Raw genomic sequence first — 21,212 nt, forward strand, 5'->3', positions numbered from 1 at the left:
GTCCCAGCTACTCGGGAGGCTGAGACAGTAGGATTGCTTGAGCCCAGGAGTTTGAGGTTGCTGTGAGCTAGGCTGACGCCACGGCACTTGCCCCAGGCAAGAGAGTGAGACTCTGTCTCAAAAAAAAAAAAAAAGGGCACTAATACAATCATGAGGGCTCTACCCTCATGACCTCATCTAAACCTAATTACTTCCCAATGACACCATCTCCATATATGATCACATTGGGTGGAAAGGCTTCAACATATGAATTTCGGGAGACAAGATTGAGTCCACAGCACAGTATTATAGTACCTTTGGTTTGTAAATCCTCTTTTTTTACCCATATGGTTTAAAAAGCAAATGCATAAAACAATAATTATAAATCTATGTTGATGATCACACGGTGTACAAGAATGTGTCTATGACAACAACAATATGAAGGAGGAGAATTGCTATTTTTATAGCCAGGATTCACAGGTCCAGGAATCAAGGGATGCAAATGGGAGTGGTACCACTCACTATTATCCTCAGTGCCCACTAGCAAAATGTTTGCTTCCTGTTCCTGCAACTTTATGCTTTGCTGGCCTCAAGGGCTTAGTTCCCAAGTTTCACCAGGAGACACAACAATGATTTCATCTATTATATCAATGACTTGAAGTTAAGACTGCTACCTGGCCTCTTTGGGTTCCTCATGCTTCTGAATCAACGGGCAAAAAAGTTACTTACTGGGACGATTGATCCTGACTACCAAGGGAGATATCAGACTGGTTGAACAGTGGAGGTAAAAAAGAATATGCTGGAATACAGGAGATTCCTTAGGACAGTGGTACCCAACCTTTTTGGCACCAGGGACTGGTTTTATGGAAAACAATTTTTCCACGGACTGGGGTGGGGATGGGGTTTGGGATGATTTTGCAGCTGCTCCCCAGCACTAGCATCACCACCTCAGCTCCGCCTCCTGTCAGATCATCAGGCATTAGATTCTCACAAGGAGCTCGCAACTTATGTCCCTCATATGCACAGTTTACAGTAGGGTTTGCACTCCTGTGAGAATCTAATGCCACCGCTGATCTGACAGGAGGCGGAGCTCAGGAGGTGATGCGAGTGATGGGGAGTGGCTGCAAATAGAGATGAAGCTTCTCTCTCAGCCCAGTTCCTAAAAGGCCATGGACATGTACTTGTCTGAGGCCCCGGGGGTTGGAGACCGCAGCCTTAGGGCATCTCTTAGTGGTGACACTAAGGTGTCACCATGCCCTGTGATTAAAGCCAATGGAAATCTACAGCAACCCTGGGTCACGCTACCAGACATAGAGCCATCACCAGCTGAGGTGCTTGGTGAAGGCAAAAGGAATACACAATGGGTAGTGAAAGGAGGTAATTATAAACACCAGCTAATATCAGCTATAACTATTAATACATGACCAGTTACTGAAACAAAGACTGTTATTGTTATAAGTATTTCTTCCTTTGTTATGCTTATGTTTTTGTGTGTAGATATATGTTAAGCAAATATCTTTGTTTTCTTCCCCCTCTTATCCCTTTATATAACATAAGATGCATTGACTTTACATCATAGTGTTTAAGTGTTGTTAATTTACATCACAGTATTTAAGTTACAGGATAGACAGGAGAAGAGTAAACAACATCCAAGGACTTTGCATTCTCTTCTGGAGAAAGGGTTAGTGTGTTTTGGGCTGTATACAGAATAGTTGTATCATGTTAGGCAGAAGTGTGACCTTGTTATTGCCTTTACTTGGAGATTAAGTACAGTCTAATAATTCTGTATTAGTCAGGGCTCTCCAGAGAGAGATTTATCTTAAGGAATTGCTTCACACCATTGTGAAGACTGACAAATCCAAAAGGTACAGGGTAAGCCAGCAGGGAAGAGTTGCAGCTCAAGTCAAAGGCCACCTCCTGGCAAAATTGCCTCTTCCTTGGGGGAGGTCAGTTTCTTTTCTATTAAGGCCTTCAACTGATTAAATGAGGTCTACCTACATCATGGGGGTAATCTGCTTTACTCAAAGTCTCCTGATTTAAATGTTAATCCTATCTAAATAATACCTGCACAGAAACATCTAGAATAATGTTTAACCAAGTTGAGACATAAAATTAACCATCACAAGTCTACCCCTTGTCAACTCCATACCACACACATGTCCTTAAGATCTAGGTTAATGGTCACACAAGGTGCAAAGAACACAGGAATCAAAATGATACACAAGAAAACCACTAAATATATATATATATGAAGGCAGTAATGGAAGAATTGAGGAACAAAATATATAAGACATAAAGAAAACAAATAGCTAAAAAGCAAAAACAAGTCCTTCCTTCCCAGTAATTATGTTAAACAAAAAATGGTTTAAACTCTTCCACTGGCCAGGTGCGGTGGCTCTTGCCTGTAATCCTAGCACTCTGGGAGGCTGAGGCAGGAGGATTGCCTGGGCTGAGGAGTTTGAGACCAGCCTGAACAAGAGCAAGACTCAGTCTCTACAAAAAATAGAAAAATTAGTTTGGCATGGTGGCCCATGTCTGTAGTCCCAGCTACTCAGGAGGCTGAGGCAGGAGGATCACTGAAGCCCAGGAGTTGGAGGCTGCAGTGAGCTATGATGACGACACTGCACTCTACCCAGGGCAACAGAGACTCTGTCCCAAAAAAAAAAACAAACAAAAAAAGAGTGGCAGATACCATTTCTGCCTCATGAACAGATCCTCAACCTCACTCACCCTAAAAAAATGCAAATTTAGAGGAGATTCTGCGTCTGGATCCTTGGCGTGTGGTGCCCACTCTTGTGCGAGGAAGCTTCTCCCCCTTCCGGGATGCAAGTTCCATGGACAGTTCCTTCCCAGCCCTTTCGCTGACCTGTCCCCTGGACTGGCACCTCCGTGTCCGGGTCCTTGTGCCCCCTCCCTTCAGTATCTACAATATCCTTCTGGGGAACCCCACAAGACTGAGGCTTCAAGAATCACTTATGTGCCGGGGTCCCCAAATATGTACTGCTGGCCCTGCCACACACTGTCTCCTCAGAGGCTCAATTCACCCTGAGCAGTTGGGTTTGGTGCCTCACTCGTCCTCACTCCCTGCATACAATCCATCCTCAAGTGCCGACAGTTCACCCCAAATACATCCAGCGTCCTTCCTACTCCTTCGGCTCCCTTGTCTCCATCCTGGACTGCAGCAATAGGCACGTTGACAGTTCAATGTGTGTGTCTGCTTTGGCCTGGGCACTTCCTTCTCCACGATCTGACCCTTGACAAGCTCTCCTGTACAAGGAGGGTTTGCCTTCCTGGAAGGGAGGGGCAGCCTTTCCTGTGGTGCCCGGTAATGAAACGCAAATTCGTAAATGGTTTGTAAAAATCACAGCATGCTACTTTTGCCAGCTCCAGAAGCCCCTGGTGCAGCAGACGATCTGTTTCTACCTCGCATGTGTGCAGAAAAAATGAAACAATTGTGAGACAAACACAACAGTCAAGCAGCTCCGACAGGCACGGCTGCCTCCCCCAGGGCTCAGATGACCCTATGGAGCTGAGACTCCCGCCATGTAACATGCCCAGGGGAGCGCCCCCGACAAGGCCCTCCACCTGCGTCCTGTCTTGCCCTCCTTCAATCCAGGCGTAGGCACTAAAAGTACGAATCGGGTCCTGGCAGCCCTCTACTGAAAACTTCCCAGCAAAGTGAATCACGCACAAAATAAAACCCAACTTCCTCCATGTGCGACCTGCCCCCTCTTGTCCCCCTGACTTCTCTGCCCTCCACTCACCCCAGCAGCCTCCCCCCAGCCCCTGCCCCCTGGGCACTCGCTGCTGTGGGGCCCTCTCAGGAGCTCTCTTCCAGGCTTTCTGCACCGCTGGTCCTGCCCACTTTGGGATGCCAGCCCACCGTCACCATCCCCAGGAGGCCTCACCAAGCCCTTCTCTGACCTACTCAATGATCCCTCAAGGTTCCTGCCAGCCTCTCTGACCACATTCATTCCATCCCAGCAGGAAGGCTCCAGGAGCACAGGGCCCCCTGCCATCCACTAGCACAGTGCCTGACTCACAGAAGGCATCCAATAAATCCCTGTGGAATAAAGAACCAGGAGTTCAGGAAGCAGAAACCTGGAAGCTCATGGAAACAGGAGAGGAGGAGTAAGGGTTGGAGAATGTACCTGGTGGACACAAATCCTCCTCTGGGCTGTGCCTCCATCGCTGGAGTGCAGTCATCTGCTGGGGAGCCCTGTCCTGGTTGGTGGCGGCAGAGTCAGCTAGGACCTGTGGGGTCAAAGCAGGGATGGACATGAGTGGGTTCCAGACTCTCACCCCACCCAGGATCCATCTCACATTCCCTTCACCCCAGGTGCCCAAACTAAACAGAACCTCCATCTTTCCTCCAGCTCTAAATTCTCCAACATTCTTTTGTATTTAAGTTTGTCCCTTCACATTTCAGGGCTAGCCAGGTAACATATACTTGAAAAGCTCTTCTTTATCCTTATCTCTTATTATAAAAGAACACATGTTTATTCCAGAAAATGTGAGCAAGTTTTTAGAAGAACACAAAAACCATATGTGATATTCTCAACTAGAGATAGCATCCATCAATATTTTGTCTCACGTAGTTCCACTATTTGACCATATATATGAATACTCTTCCTCTCTCTCTCTCTGGCATCTACACACAGACACACACATTTGTACAAATGAAGGTTACACTATATGAAAATTTTTTAAAAATTGGGATCTAGGATCGAATATTAAATAATGAACTTCTAATTTTAAAAAAGGTGCCTGACATACAGACCAACGGAATAGAATAGAGGAGCCCAGAAATGAATGCTCTCATATAGTCATATATTGCTTAATGACAGGGATGCGCTACAAGAAATGAGTCATTAGGCAATTTTGTCTTTGTGCCAACATCATAGAGTGCACTTACACAAACCTAGACGGTGTAGCCTGCCACATACCTAGACTATGTGGTATAGCCTGTTTCTCCTAGGCTACAAATTGTAACATGTTGCCGTCCTGAATAGGTAGGCAATTATAACACAATGGTAAGTATGTGGGTATCTAAACATATATAAACATAGAAAAGATACAGTAAAATTATGGCATTATGATCATATAAGGCCACCATTATGTACGTGGTCCACCATTGACCAAAACATGTTGTTATGTGGTGCATGACTGTATATGGTCAAATGATTTTTGACAAAGGTGCAAATGCCATTTAATGGGGAAAGGACAATCTTTTCAAATAATCATTTTGGGAAATCTGGACATTGACTCATAAGAAAATAATAAGCTTATATCCTTACCTTACATATATATAAAAATTAACTCAAAATTAACTCAAAATGGATCAAAAATCTAACATAATAGTGAAAAATATCAAACTCTTAGAAGAAAACATACAAGCAATTCTTCATGACCTTGGATTTGGCAATGATTTCTTGAATATGACATCAAAAACACAGGCAACATAAGAAAAAAATAGATAAACTGGACTATGTAAAAACTAAAAAATTCTGTGCATCAAATGACAATCAACAGAGTGAGAGGGCAACCCACAGAATGGGAAAAACATCTGCAGATTATATATCTGACAAGGGTTTACTATCTAGAATATATAAAGAACTCCATCTCATCAATCACAACAACAAAAAGCAAACAACCTGGTTAAAAAATGAGGAAAGGACTTGAGTAGAAAAGCTTCTGAATGACCAGTGAGTCAATAAAGAAAATTAAATGGGAAATTTTTAAATATCTTAAGAAAATGAAAATGGAAACACAACATACCAAAACTTACAGGATACAGCAAAAGCAGTTTTAAGAGAAAACTGCAATAAATGCCTACATCAAAAAAGAAGGATGATCTCAAATAAACAACTTAATGTTATGCCTCAAGGATATACAAAAAGAAGACAAACTAAGCCCAAAGTTAGCAGAAGGAAAGAAACAATAAAGATCAGGACAAAAATAAATAAAATAGAGACTTGAAAAAACAATACAAAAGATCAATTAAACTACGAGTTGGTTTTTTGAAAACGTCAAAATACTTCCTCCTCTATGCTTTATAAACTATTCTATAAGTATTGTAAGGCAAGCTTCTTACCACTTGGTTTAAGTATCCCAGATTGTTATCTGTACTTTCTCTTATTATGTGATAATGTACTTTTTAAATTTTTCTAATTTGATCTGATTTAATTTTTGACAGTCCTAATTGTTTTGTGAAATCTTTCAGATTTTCTAAAAATAAGATCATAGGATTTGGAAACAGATTATTTTACTTCTTCCTTTACAATTCAGACGCCTTTATTTCTTTTTCTTGCCTAATTGCTTTGGCTAGAACTTCTAGTATCATGTTGAGTGGAAGTGGCAAAAGTGGGTATCTTTATCTTGTTCTTGATCTTAGAAGAAAAGCTTTCAGTCTTTCACCATTGAGTATGATGTTAGAAAACTGTGGAGTTTTCTAGTATGGCTTTTTTTATGTTGTGGTAGTTTCCTTCTATTCCTAGTTTGTTGCAGATTTTCATTATGAAAGGGTTTTAAATTTTATCTAATGCTTTTCCTGCATCACTTGAGATGATCACACATGTTTTCCCCCTTCATTCTATTAATGTGGTGTATTAAATTGCTTGATTTTCATTTGTTGAATCATCCCTGCATTCCAGAAATAAATCCCACTTGGTCATGGTGTATGATCCATTTAACATACTGTTGAATTCTCTGTGTTAGTATTTTGTTGAGGATTTTTGCATCAATTGTGGGTATTGATCTGTAGCTTTTTTTTCTTGTAGTGTCTTTGTTTGTCTTTGGTATCAGAGCAATGTTGGCCTCATAGAAAGAGTTAAGAAAGGTTCCCTTCTCTTCAATTTTGTGAAAGAGTTTGATAAGCATTGGTATACGCTCTTCTTTAAAAGTTTGTTAGAATTCACTAGTGAAGCTATCAGGTTCAGGGATTTTTTTGGTCTAGAGATTTATGATTACTGATTCTACCTCCTTAGCAGTTATGGGACTATTTAGATTTTCTATTTCTTTGAGATTCAGTATTGGTAGGTTTTGTGTTCCTAGGAATTTGTCCATTTCATTCAGGTTATCCAATTCCAATTTGCTGGTATGCAGTTGCTCATAGTATTATCTTGGGCTCCCTTTTATTTTTGTAGAATCAGTAGGAATGTCCCTTCTTTCATTTCTTTTTTTTTTTCTTTTTTTCCCCTTCTTTCATTTCTGATTTCAGTAATTAGAGTTTTTTTTTTTTTTTTCATAACCAATCTAGTTGAAGGTCTGTCAATTCACTTAATGTTTTTGAAGAACCAATGTTGGGTTTTGTTGATTTTCTCTACTGTTTTTCTATTGTCCATTTTATTCATCTCTGTTCTAATAATTATTCCCTTTATAATGCTAACTTCTGGGTTTGGTTCATTTTTTCTAGCTCCTAAAGTTGTAAAGTTAGGTTGTTTATTTGAGATCTTTCTTTTTTTGTAATTAAAACATTTCTGGCTATAAATTTCATAAGTGGAAATCAGTATTGGTACTTTTCTATGTGGCTTCTTTCACTCAACATAGTTATTTTGAAATTCACTCATATTGTCACAGCATCAATATTTCATTCATTTTAATTATTAGTTGTGGAGTTAACACTGTAACATTAATGTAAAATGTAAGAGACTTGGAATAATGTGTGTCCATTCATCACCACCCCCCATTCCTTTGCTATAATTGTCTTGGACATGTACATATATTACAAACCCCACAAACACTGTTATAGTATTTGATAATGTATATTTTCAACAAATAAAGAGGAAATAATAGTTCTTTATCTGTGCCTTCATATTTTCTAACCATATTCCTCCCTTTCTTAAGATTCATGTTTCCATTTTGTGTCATCTCTATTCAGACTAAAATCGTCATTTAGCCTTTTGTGTACTGCAGGTCTGCTGCCAATGACATGTCCATACTGTCTCCAAAATCACATTCAGATTCCTAATTCTTTTTTCTTCCTTCCTTCCCTCCTTCCTTCCTTCATTCATTCCTTCCTTCTTTCTTTCTTTTTTCAGACAGAGTCTCGCTGTGTTGCCCCAGCTAGAGTGCAGTGGCGTTATCATAGCTCACTACAACCTCCAACTCCTGGGCTCAGGCGATCCTCCTGCCTCAGCCTCCCACATAGCTAGGACTAGCTGGTGCATGGCACCACTACACCTGGCTAATTTTTATATTTTTTGTAGACATGGGGTCTCCAACTCCTGAGCTCAAGCAATCCCTCCTCCTTGGCCTCCCAGAGTGCTGGGATTTCAGGCGGGAGCCGCTGTGCCTGGCCCAGATTCCTAATTCTTAAGGCCATTTTATGCCCATTTACTCTTTCTTTTTTGTTAATGACCTCAGACAACTCTCAGATTAGGAAAACTAGAATCCACCCTGAATCTCTTTTCCTCTTCTTACCAAATTCATCGTATCACCTGTCTGTTTTACCACAATCATCGCCCTCAGATCCATACTGGCTGCCACTCCCTCCTTCAGGATGATACAACGTGACCACTCAACCTAACCACCAGCACACATCCCTGATGCTGCCCAGGCCACTTCTGAGGTCACCCATCTAATCCACTGTCCACTGGGCAACCAATTATCTTTGAAGTGCTGATAGGATCAGGGATGTCCCTGTTGACTCTGGCCTGGACTATCCTCAGCATTCTATTCAGATCGTCTGTTCTCTCCTCAACCTGCCTGTCATACTTTCCACCTCTCACATTAAACACACTCTACGACCAGGGTGAGGACGTAATATCAGTGTTAGTGCGGGCATCCTAGAATCCAAGTTATTCATTCCCTCAGAAAGGACACATCTGGCTTCTGGTGACCACACTGTGCAAGGAATTGCACACCTATAGTCCCAGCTACCCAGGAGGCTGAGGAAGGAGGATCACTTGAGCCCACGAGTGTGAAGTTGCAGTGATCTATGATGACACCACTGCACTCTAGCCCAGGCGAGAGTGATAGCTTGTCTCAAAACCAAAACAACATCCAAATTAACCCAAGCAATCTCTTCTTTCTTCTCTAGATCACCCACACACTTAGAGCTGCCCTGGATAATCAAAGTTCCTGCATAGTGAGGTTGTTGTGAGAATTAAATGTGTTAATAAGTATATAAAGTGCTGAGAACAGGGCACTTTAAGCACATGAGCTGATTACCACAGTCATGGCTCTCAGTGCTATTGTAATCACGCCACATTCTCCAGGCCAACAATAACATAACTGAGGGGCCTTGCGAACCCCTCCATCGGAGTCAGATATGGAGGAAAGGCATCCTTAGAGGCCTCACAGCTGCTCTGGAAGTGGGGAGAGTGGGGGGAAGTGTGGGGGAGGCAAAGATGGTAGCATCTTGTGCTTCCTGAGAATTATTTAGGTCTCTGGCATCACCTCCTCCACCAGACTGTGGTCTCTCAGGAAGCAAAATCCACACAGGGCTCTTTTGTCCTCCCCCAACCCCACACACAGACTTTCCCAGAGCTAAGAGCTCGTCATCTACTTCGTGGGTGGATAACTGTCCACCAAGCCATGTGAGGTGAGCCTAGTGGTGGCCTCAGCTCACCATCTAAGAACAGGATCCAGGATGCAGCACTGGGAGGCGACCACAGACAGGAGCTCCCAGGGGCTGAGTGCAGGGCAGAGACCCGGAAAAGCAGCCGCACAGAGAACTCTGGAGCCCTGCAGAGGCACACCCAATGTCTGCAGAGACTGACTGTGCCAGAGAGGAAGCCACCAGTGAGGGGAGACCATTAGACATCAGCAGATGTCTAAGATCCAGGCCCACCCAGGACTGGGAATCGCTCATGTTCCTGATGCCATAGTGGACACACCTCATGATGGGGGTGTGCTGGCTAAAGCCACTGAAGATAAAATAGAAAGTTAAAAGTTAAAATCACATGATCAAACTGATCCCAATACCCAATGCATTTTAAAAGAACAACACAACTAGTCTCAGGTGAGGTGGCTCATGCCTGTAATCCCAGCACTTTGGGAGGCTGAGGTGGGAGGATTGCTTGAGGCCAGGAGTTCAAGACCAGCCTGAGCAAGAGGCAGACCCCATCTCTACTAAAAATAGAAAAAAATAGCTGGGCGTGGTGGCATGCCCCTGTAGTCCCAGGTACTCAGGAGGCTGAGGCAGGAGGATGGCTTGAGCCCAGGAGTTTGAGGTTGCAGTGAGGTATGATGACGCCACGGCACTCTAGCTGGGGCAACAGAGTGAGACCTTGTCTCAAAAACAAAACAAAAACACAACAAAATTCAATACCCAAGAAAGTAAAATTCACAAGGGGGGAGGAAGGGAGGAAGAAAGGGACAGAGGGAGGAAAAATGGAAAGAGGGAAGGCAGACGACCAGGCCGTGGCTCCTCATGGCTCACTGGGCAGCTTCCCGCCGGGCCAGGCCCTCCCTCCTTCCTGGAATCCGCTCCGAGGCCGCCCAGAGCGCGTTCTTGTCCCTCGCGGCCGGGTAGGTCCTGACGGTTGCGGGGGACCCGGCTCTTTCCCGGACTCCGGTACAGGTTCGTCCTGCCCGGACGAACCACAGGTGCCCGGGCCAGGCACCCCGTCTTTGTCCCCTATTCCCCCTGCCCCTCCTAGCACCAGGCGCACTTTCCTCGAGCATCGGACCGCAGCGGGGACTCACCGACAGCAGGACTCCTATGATGACCACGGTCTTGACCCAGACCAGTGACCTGGCTTCCAGCTCGCGACTGGGTCTCGGGGCGCGCCGTGCCGGGGCCAATCCCATGGCGTTACGGAGCGCTCCTGTCCCCGGCGCGGCGCCGAGGGTCAAACTACAAAGTGGATCAGAATCGGCAGGCGGGCGGGGCGCGGCGGCCAGGCGGGTAATCCCAGCGCTCCGGGAGGCCGAGGCGGGAGGGTCGCTTGAGTCCCGCAGTGAGCCACGATGACGCCCTGCACTCTACCCGGGGCGACTGAGCAAGACTCTGTCTCAAAAAAAGGAAAAACAAACGACAAAAGAAAAAGAAAACCGTGCGGGTCTGGCGGGCGGACCGCGGCGTGCGCAGGACCCGCGTTGCGCTTGTCCTGGGCGAAGCTCGCGCCGACTGAACTTTTACACCCCGTGGCCGGGGCGGAGCCAGTGTGTCTGACACGCTTGGACGACAAAAAAAAAAGAGAGAGAGAGAGCCAGCGCCTCCTCCAGGGCGGGGGAGAGGAGGAGACAGGAACTAACACGCTGAGCCGCTGGGCGTGTTGTTACTGGGTCCCGTCAGCGCCAGGTGAGCTGGGGTGGGGCGGGGAAGGGGTCGCCTCCCAGGACTGCGCCTCCGCTGTGAACAGGGTCGTCGTTCGGAGTCGGGATTCCAGGTGCGACCCGATCCGCCCTCTCGTCAGGGCACCTGTCCCTCCTGTTCTCAAACCCGAACTACCTCCCCTCCTGATCCGGGACTCCGCCCCTCGGCCTCCCTCTCCCACCCGCACGGGCCCCAGCAACCCGGCACGGACGCCGCTGCATTCAGTTCCTTTGCAGCGAAGCTTCCTGGGCAGGGGCCCGGCCCTAGCAGCTCAGCAGCCGGGTGCTGGCGTCCGGCAGGTGCTCGATGAACGGATGGGTGGGCGGGATGAAGGACACAGCGGTGACCGCGGGTCACTGAAAGACTGCCACATCCTTCCCCGATCATCACCTTGCAAGGGAGTCATTCATCTTTTGGTCTCCAGTTTCGATGTCAGTTAAATGTCATCTGCCCTGACTGCTCCTGATGTCAGGCAAGACAAAGGATCCAAATCCAGCCTGTCTTTTGGATATTCCTTCCTCTTAGATTCTTGAAAGCCCTTGGGAGGCAGGACCATGGGAGACAACTTGGCGCAGGAAACTGAATGGACCTCGGCGAGGAAACCCCATGTGGGTCAGGCCATTCCAGCCGACCCTCCGCACCCAGCGCTGTGCCAGGCACAGGGTGCAGGGATCCAGCATCCCAAAGGCCACTAGAGTCAAGGTCCCGCCTTCACGGTGCTCACGGGGCGAATGAGGGTCTGGAAAGTGGGTAGGAGGGAAGGGAACCCCGGTGCCTTTGGTCGTAACGCCCGGTGAAGTTTTGCAGCGCCGGGACACAGGTGATGGGGACCGACCTCGTGGGCGCTAGTGTTGAGGTCCAGTGGAGGCAAGGAGGCTTGGGAGTGGCTTCCAGAGCTGAGCACAACTTTCTGGGCTAACCTGAACCAATTGTCTAACCTTGGGCAACTCCCCCCTCTTCTCCTCAAGGCTTGAACTTGACTGACCTTGCTGAGTTTTTGCCTGCTGCACCCCAAAGTCTTTGGAGCCTCAGATGAGGACTACAAGTGAGGGTGTGTTGCTGAATGCTGGTGGGGCAGGAGGTGACAGAATGTGATCTTTGAAAAAGACTCCTCTAGTGTTAAAGCAGAACTGTCAAGTAGTGCAGACATTGTTTATATCACCCTAGGATGCTGGATGTTATGGGCAGAGACAGAGAATGTTCTGCAGAAACCCTGCAACCTGTCCTGGTACAGTCATTGCCCGGTGCATAGTGTATGAAGTGAATTGTCTACTAACACCGCCTGGTCAGGAATGCCTCTTTAATCCTGGAAAGCAAGCTCTGAAGAATCTTTAGGCTAAGGTTCTGGTTGAGTGTATTTGTTCTAAGTCTATAGTCTTCTGTTGACAAAGTGTATATGCTTTTATAAACATATTTCAAAACCCAGAACTTTGAATTTATAACATTAATATCCCATAATCTAACCTGCCCTTCATAATTTAAATTCTTCCAGAATCTTCTCTCAGCATGTACTACAAATGCCTCGAAGATACAGAAAAGAATGGATTCACAGTCTTTAAATTTGTTCTTCAAGTTCTTGCTTTTTTTTATTTCACAAAATAGCTTGAATAATTTTTCCTCTTTGTCCTTGAAATTCTCTCTCTCTTTTTTTTTAACAGTTGCACAGATTTTCTTCATGCTAAGATGGGCTGAGAAAAGGCTGTAATGGGAAGTGTGGTGAGAGATTCAGAAAGGGAGAGCTGCTATTCTAACTGGTAGGAGGCTGTGTAGATTGGGGCCCCCTCTCCCTGGCACTGTTCTTGACGGCAGAAATGTCCCAGGAAAGGCAAAGAATTGTTAGATATAACCCCCCCACATCCACAGGCAACAAAAGCAAAAATAGACAAATGGGATTACATTGAACTAAAAAGCTTATGAAAAACAAAGGACACAATCGACAGAGTGAAGACACAATTTACAGGATGGGAGAAAATAGTTTTGAACCATACACCAGATAAAGGGTTAATTTCGAAAATACAAGCATACCTGGAAGATACTGCACGTTCAGTTCCAGACTACCACAACAGAGTACATATTGCAATTAAGTGAATCACACAAATTTTTGGGTTTCCCAGTGCATATAAAAGTTATGAGTACACTATACTGTAGCCTATTAAGTTTGCCACAGTACTGTGTCTAAAAAAATGCACATACCTTAACTTAAAAATACTTTATTGTTAATAAATGGTAATAATCATCTGAGCCTTCGGAGTCATAATCTTTTTGCTGGTGGAGGATCTTTCCTTGATGTTGATGGCTTGCTGACTCATCAGGGTGGTGGTTGCTGAAAGTTGTGGTGGCTGTGGGAATTTCTAGAAATGATACAGTGAATTTTGCCAATCAATGGACTCTTTCTTTCACAAAAGATTTCTCGGTAGGAAGCGATGCTGTTTGATAGCATTTTACCCATAGTAGAATCTCTTTCAAAATTGAAGTCAATCCTTTCAAACCTTGCCACTGCTTTATCAACTAAGTTTATGTAATATTTAAAAATTCTTTGTTGTCATTTCTTTTTTTTTCTTCCACAGCCTCTACCTCTTTGTTGTCATTTCTACAACGTCCATAGCATCTTCACGAGAAGTAGCCTCCATCTCAAGAAATCACTTTCCTTGTTCATCCATAGGAAGCAACTCTTCATTGTTCTAGTTTTATCATGAGATTGCAGCAATTCAGTCACATCTTCAGGCTCTACTTCTAATTCTATTTCTCTTGTGATTTCTCCACATCTGTAGTTACTTTCTCCACTGAAGTCTTGAACTCCTCAAAGTCATCCATATGTCTGAGCAAACAGCTTCCCCCCACCTCCCAAACATACTGGGATCCAGGAAAATGGATGTGGCCAAGCTATGATAATGTAGTACAAATACTCTATAAGTAACTCAAATCCTGTTTTATCTTCATGACTCTCTGTTCCTTCATGGCAACAGGGCCTGGATTTTGTAATCTGGGGATACCATTCATGTTATGGCAATGCCATACTGTCACCAGGCTCAGAGACACATGTCCAAGTCACCCTGGAGTGCCCCATCTCCCTTGTTCGTTAGGACCAAATAGTTAGCAAATCTTGTCCATCCTACTCCTCAGGGTTCCCTGCGTCTTCCTCTACTTTCTTTTTCTTTTTCTTTTTTTTCTTCTTTTTTTTTTTGAGACAGTGTCTCACTCTGTTCGCCGGGCTACAGTGCCGTGGCGTCAGCCCAGCTCACAACAACCTCAAACTCCTGGGCTCAAGTGATCCTCCTGCCTCAGCCTCCCAAGTAGCTGGGACTACAGGCATGCACCACCATGCCTGGCTAATTTTTTCTATTTTTAGTAGAGACAGGGGTCTCACTCTTGCTCAGGCTGGTCTCAAACTCAAGCAATCCTCCCACCTCGGCCTTCCAGAGTGCTAGGATTACAGGTGTGAGCCACCACATCCAGCCCTCTACTTTCTGTTATTAATTTATCTGCCAATATCTAGGTTGGGCCTGGATATCTGCGTGCTGTTCCCACACGTCCCATGTTGCCCACGGTCCTCCCCTCTTCCTCATTCAGGAAAGGACTGTGGGAGGCAGCCTGTCCAGTGACAGGAACAAACATGGCCAGTGGCCCTCAGAGGAATAGGCAGGATCTGCCAGTGGGAGATTCCATAGTGCTGGGCTTTGTATCCCACAGAGTGTGTGAGGAATTGATGATACAATGTATGTACAAATACTTTGTTTAAAAAGCTCTATCAAGAATCTCTTACAGGGGCCCCAGGTGCACAAGTTGCTACAAATGGAAGTCAAAGGGGAAAAAAAATCACAGGAAAGAGTACAAAGGCATCACAAGAAAAAAACAGATTTCATAAAAGCTAAATGATTCTGGTTCTTCAAAGTCATTCCCAAGAAAAGTTGCTAAGGAAGGTGGATCTAAAATGACATGTAAGAACTTTGAGAAAAGTACCACTAAACCTGGGGAAAAGAGTGTGAAACAGTTCAAGAACCGGCAGCAAGGAGACAAAGCACTGAAGAACAAAGTCCAGCAGACAAATAAGTTCAACAAGAAGAGAAAATTCCAGCCAGATTGTGAAAGTGATGCATCAGCAGCCAAGAAACCCAAATGGTGTCAACGGAAAAGAAGCCATTCTGTTAGGACCAGAGCCAGAGAGAGAAAGAAGCCTCATGTGTAGCAAAATGCTGTTTATTTTGAGCATCTGGGTGCAGATGGGTGGAGGTGAAAAACATGTCCACACCAAGAGAGGGGAAAGCCTTGTTTTATGGAGAGGGAGTGAGTAACACCTACAGAGATAAGGGAGGGGAGTAGCTTCAGTCCTTATCAGGTGGGATAGAAATGCCAGCATCCCTGCTGGCTGTCTGTGGTTGACCTTAGATTTATGACCTTGGGCTCTCCAGACTCCCACAGCTTTTGTTTCACAGACTTTATCATATTTTTCCGGTTCCCACCTGGAACAAACCTAACGCTCTGTAAAATAATTTTATTTATTTATTTATTGAGACAGAGTCTCACTCTGTCGCCCTGGCTAGAGTGCCCTGGTGTCAGCCTAGCTCACTGCAACCTCAAACTCCTGACCTCAAGCGATCCTCCTGCCTCAGCCTCCCGAGTAGCCAAGACTACAGGTGTGAGCCAATACCACTGGTTGGGTTATAGTTTGATTTTATACATTTTGGGGAGATAGGGGTTACGGTGAAGTCATAAAACAATACATGGAAGGCATACATTGGTTTGGCCTGAGAGGATGGACCATCTCGAAGGGGCAGTGGTGATGCTTACAGGTTATAGGTGGGTTTAAAGATTCTTTGACTTGTAATTGGTTAAAGACATGAAGCTTTGTCTAAAGGCTTGGAATGTTTTAAGATAAGGAGGTCTGTTAATCAGAGACAAGCCACTGGACATATATTTGTTGTGTATATTGAGGACCTGCAGGTTTGTCTTGCATACCCATAGGCCTGCTAATGGGGTACAAAGGATGTCTCCAAGAAGGGAGGGGGGCATGATGAGGCACTAATAACCTCCATCCTCCTGGCAGGAAATTTAGTTTTAGGATATCCCTTTGGCCAAGGGGTCCATTCAGTCAGCCAGTGTCGGGAGCCTTAAGATTTTACTTTAGTTCACAATGGGATGACTTCAAAAAGAAGAAGAAAGAACTGAAGCAGAGCAGGCAACTCAGTGATAAAACCAACTATGATGTTGTTGTTCGAGCAAAACAGATTTGGGAGATTTTAAGAAGAAAAAACTGTGACAAAGTTCAGGAGTGACTTGCAGAAGTTGATCCAAGGGAAAATTAAAACCATTGCATTTGCATACGATTCAACACATGTGACCCAGCGTTACACTGAGTATGGTAATGAAGAACGGAGAAAACAGCCTTTTGAAGAATTGTGAGATGATTTGGTTGAATTAAGTAAAGCCAAATATTCCAGAAACATGGTTAAGAAATTTCTTATGTTTGGAAGTAAACCACAGATTACGGAGATAATCAGAAGTTCTAAAGGCCACATGAGGAAGATGCTGTGGCACGCAGAAGCCTCGGCCACCGTGGAGTACGCGTACGATGACAAACCATTGTAGAACAGAGGAACATGCGGACAGAGGAGCTGTACAGGAACACATTTCAGCTTTACAAGACAGCAGATCACTCAACTCTGGAAAAGGATGAGAGGTACAGACAGAAAAATTAGAGCTTGTAATGGATGAAATGAAATAAATTCTAACTCCAGTGGCCCAAAAGGAAGCTGTGATGAAGCACACTCATTGGTGCATAATGTATTCTTCGACTTTTTTACCTATGCACCTCCCAAACTCAGATCAGAAATGACTGAAGCCATCCGGGAAGCGGTGGTATACTTGGCAGGCACACATGATGGCACCAGAGTGGCCATGCACTGCCTGTGGCGTGCACCCCCACGGACAGGAAAGTGACTGTGAAAACAATGAAGACTTATGTTGAAAAGTGGCTAATGGCCAATACTCCCATTTGGTTTTACTGGCGTCATTTGATTGTATTGATGATACTGAGCTTGTGAAGCAGATAATCATATCAGAAATTATCAATTCCTTGCTTAACATAGTAAATGATAAATATGGAAGGAAGGTCTTATTGTATTTACTAAGCCCCAGAGATCCTGCACGTACAGTATGAGAAATCACTGAAGTTCTGCAAAAAGGAGATGGAAATGCACAGAGTAAGAAAGATGCAGAGATCCGCAGATGCCAACTCTTAGAATCCATTTCTCCAGCTTTACTGAGCTACCTGCAAGGGTGTGCCCAGGAGGTGTTGCTAGATAAGTCTGCCTGTGTGTCTGTGTCGGTTTCCAACATTCTGGGATCTGCGACTGGAGACGTTCAGCCTGCCATGAATGCCAGAGCCAGCCTGGCAGCAGCAGAACTACATCCTGGTGACAAGGATGGAGAGCTTCACGTTGCAGAACATCCTGCAGGACATCTAGTTCCGAAGTGGTTAATAGAGCAAGATAAAGAGATGAAAGGAAATGGAAGAGAAGGTTGTTTTGCAAAAACACTTGTAGAGCATGTTGATATGAAGAACCTGAAGTCCTGGGCTAGTGTAAATCGAGGTGTCATTATTCTTTCTAGCCTTCTCCAGAGTTTTGACCAAGAAGTTGCGGACAAAGTCAAAGCTGGACTAAAAAGCCTGATTCCCACACTGAAAAAAAAAACAAAAACAAAAACACCAGCAAAGGAATAGAAACTCTACTTGAAAAACTGAGTGCGTATGTGGAAAGAACTAAGTGCAAGATGGAATACTTTTTCCTGTTCTCTGTTCTGTTTTCCCAGTGCAGAAAAGGAGGGCTGGAGTTCACCTTACTAGTAATTTGGATGCTCTCTCTACATGCGTTTCTTCTTTTGTAAGAAGAAACATTTATAAAATTATTTCTAAAAATGGTCTTTTTTTTAAAAAATCCAACCTATCTCCTGTATCATATTAAGTAGTAAGTAAATCAGAGTGTGAAGCAGTAATGTGGAAGGTTTAGCAATCATATATGGTGGGACCAATACATGTAAAGTGTAGTTGAATGAGTTGATTTGGGGAGAAGACAGCTTCTGTGAGCAGTAGTCTCAGAAGGCTTCCTGGAGGAGGTGGGACTTAGAGGGCTATCCTGCCAAAGGAAGGTAGGATGTGGAGAAGAAGAGCCAAGGGAAGTCTTTGGTGAGAGCAGCAAGGTGGAAGTTAATGGCTTTGAACCGAACTTCAGGAAGCCTTAAGGCTTTGATGGGTACAGGGAGGGGAATACCCTGCAGCCAGAGCATGAGTTTATGGATTAGGTTCCATGTTAGATTTTGTTTGAAAGCCATCTGGGTAAGGTCAGCTCATGAGGGGAATGTGCTCAATGAATCAGGGGGTCACAGCGGTTGCAGTGTTAAGGTCAAGGTCTTTCTCTGGTTTTGGACATTTCGAGTAAATAGCTCCTTGTGATGAGACTTTCCTTCTCAGGACTGTCCCTAAAATAGTCAAATAGGGTTTGAGTAAGAAGGAAGAAGATGAAAATTTGTTATAGGGCAGAAGTTTGAATTTTAGTGCAGGTAGGATGTTTGAATTTTAAATCTATGGTTGGCTTTTAGCAACAAAGCTTTGGAGGATTGGTAGCTCAGTCAGGTCCATGTAGCCACGCTTATGAATGTCTGTCTGCTTTCAGTATAGAGCCTTGGTCCTTTCTCTAAATAGTCTGATGTAACAGGACACCCACTTAGGTCTGTCACTGCAGTTACACCCACTGGAGAATTGGCCTTGCTTTTCCTGTCCAGACTATGGAGTCCCAGGACTATTCCCAACCTGCAAGCTACTGGGACTCCCCCTGCTGTGGTGTATTGAACCCTTCCCAAAGAACAAAGGAGCTGATGCCTGTAACTATTTTAGCATGGATTCTCCTCCCAACTATACCCAGCTGAGTGTAGGGTGTGGGTGGGAGAGCTGGGCGACCTGGGACAAGGTGGGAAGGGGGAATGGGGAAAAGGCAACACTAGAGCTTGCTTTTGTTTGACTAATACATTGTGATTTGTGTTCTGCATATAAAGGGGCCATGGTCGGGGGTGGGGCAGGACCTGCTATTTGTTCCATCTTTGAAACTAATACAATAAAATAACATGTACATAAAAAAAAACAAGAATCCGTTACAGTGTATTTCAGATTTGAGGATGCAAAATAAAAAGAAAGGTAAAAGAACCCTTATTATGAAACACTTCTCCACTGAAAGGAAAAATCTATCAGCTAGTGAGACTGGTTCACAGGCAACACTGTGTTGTCGAGCAGTGACCCTCATCTAGTGTCACCAAAACACACTAAATGGGAGGGTCTGGTGCCCTCTGTGCTGGGCAGGTGGGCGTGGGTTCAACACCTGCGGGAGGCGGACAGCTGGTAGACCTATGGTAGAACTTTATGGTGATTCAGCAGGGAGTTAAAAAGGAAAGCTGAGAAATAACAGACTCATGATGGGAGACAGTAAAACCTGAATATAAGGAGTCAAAGAAAAGGGGCAAAGATGACTCTGGATGACAGTCACCTGGGGACTGAGGTGGGTCCAATGTCTCTTACCACTATTGCAGCAAATCTATTCAGGAAATGTACTAAAAAGACCACTACTTGTCCAATCTCAAGATATTGGGAGTTGTCAATAAAACTCAAAAAATTTTTATAAACATTTAGGGCCGGGCGCGGTGGCTCAGGCCTGTAATCCTAGCACTCTGGGAGGCCGAGGCGGGCGGATTGTTTGAGCTCAGGAGTTTGAAACCAGCCTGAGCAAGAGCGAGACCCCATCTCTACTAAAAATAGAAAATAAATTAATCAGCCAACTAAAAATATATAGAAAAAATTAGCCGGGCATGGTGGCACATGCCTGTAGTCCCAGCTACTCGGGAGGCTGAGGCAGAAGGATCGCTTGAGCCCAGGAGTGTGAGGTTGCTGTGAGCTAGGCTGATGCCATGGCACTCACTCTAGCCCGGGCAAAAGAGTGAGACTCTGTCTCAAAAAAAAAAAATTTTTATAAACATTTAGTGACATTCCTTATAGTGGGCATTTTACATCCAGGCAGTGAAGTGGTAGGCACCCATGCTGTCTTCTTTACTACCTGGAACAATCGTGGCCCCCTGATCCTCAGTTTCCTATCATAAAATGGGCATGGTAATATATATTAGACATGCTTAATGTTTTAGAGTGAGTTCAGGAGTAGCTCCTGGCATATACTGGGCTGTTAAAAGTTGTAGCTATCTTTTCTGAATGCTGTGCCTACGTTCCCAGACTGAGTTCTGATTGTCATTCCATACCCTCCTCTCTTCTGTCACACTGGTTTATTGCAGGGGCACCAAGAGGTCGATGGAAGCAGTAACCACACAGGTCCAGATCCCTACTGGAATACAGGGTGGATTCTGAGACATCTTGTGAACTGTCTACCCACTAGGGTGATTGTACCGTCTTCCTTCCTACTCTCTTCTTCCATCCTTCCCTCCTTTTCTTCTATTCTAATTTTCTTTTTAAGCTGCAAATTTTTTTAGACACACCAAAAGGCATAAAAAATCATACAGCATACTTCAATGTCTTCATCACCTTGCCTAAGAAATGAAATAAAATAATTACAAATGCAGTTGACAAACCCACAAACATGTCAATCACCTTTCCCTCCCTGTAGCAAACACTTACCCAGTGATCACGCTCTAGTTTCAGGAGAACCACAGGAATGGTTCTTTGATCAAAGGTAGCAGCACGTGGAAGAAGAGCACATTACACATTTCTAACACCTTTTCATTGTTTAGATTATGATATAGTAAAGGCTGGACTTCCTGGTCTGATGTTTAAGACCTTCCCATGGTCTGATCTCTACCAGCCCCTCTGACTATACCTTTTACTTTCCTTTTACGTGAAGACCCTCCCCTCGACTGCCCGTCAAGCTGGTGCAGTTAGTATTTCTGGCTCATCCCGTGACATGTGCTTGTTGCCACATTC

At 44.7% G+C, this 21,212-nt stretch overlaps 1 protein-coding gene and 1 pseudogene across 1 annotated transcript in view; one reads left to right on the plus strand and one right to left on the minus strand.

The window, feature by feature from the left end:
• Positions 1 to 10,953, minus strand: part of LOC105807185 (tumor necrosis factor receptor superfamily member 10A-like) — a 22,468-nt gene extending 11,515 nt beyond the window's left edge. Inside the window, exons 1-2 of the mRNA XM_012640499.1 lie at positions 10,630 to 10,953; positions 4,131 to 4,233 (exon numbers count right to left, since the gene is read on the minus strand). Coding sequence (XP_012495953.1) covers positions 4,131 to 4,233; positions 10,630 to 10,734 — 208 coding nt within the window. The 5' untranslated portion in view covers positions 10,735 to 10,953. The remainder of the gene's footprint in view (positions 1 to 4,130; positions 4,234 to 10,629) is intronic.
• LOC105806527 lies at positions 10,733 to 20,642 on the plus strand (annotated as a pseudogene).
• Positions 20,643 to 21,212: the final 570 nt, after the last annotated feature.

Source organism: Propithecus coquereli, unplaced genomic scaffold (genome assembly GCF_000956105.1).
Source record: "Propithecus coquereli isolate 6110/MARCELLA unplaced genomic scaffold, Pcoq_1.0 Scaffold10, whole genome shotgun sequence".
In the NCBI taxonomy this organism is placed as follows: Eukaryota; Metazoa; Chordata; class Mammalia; order Primates; family Indriidae; genus Propithecus; species Propithecus coquereli.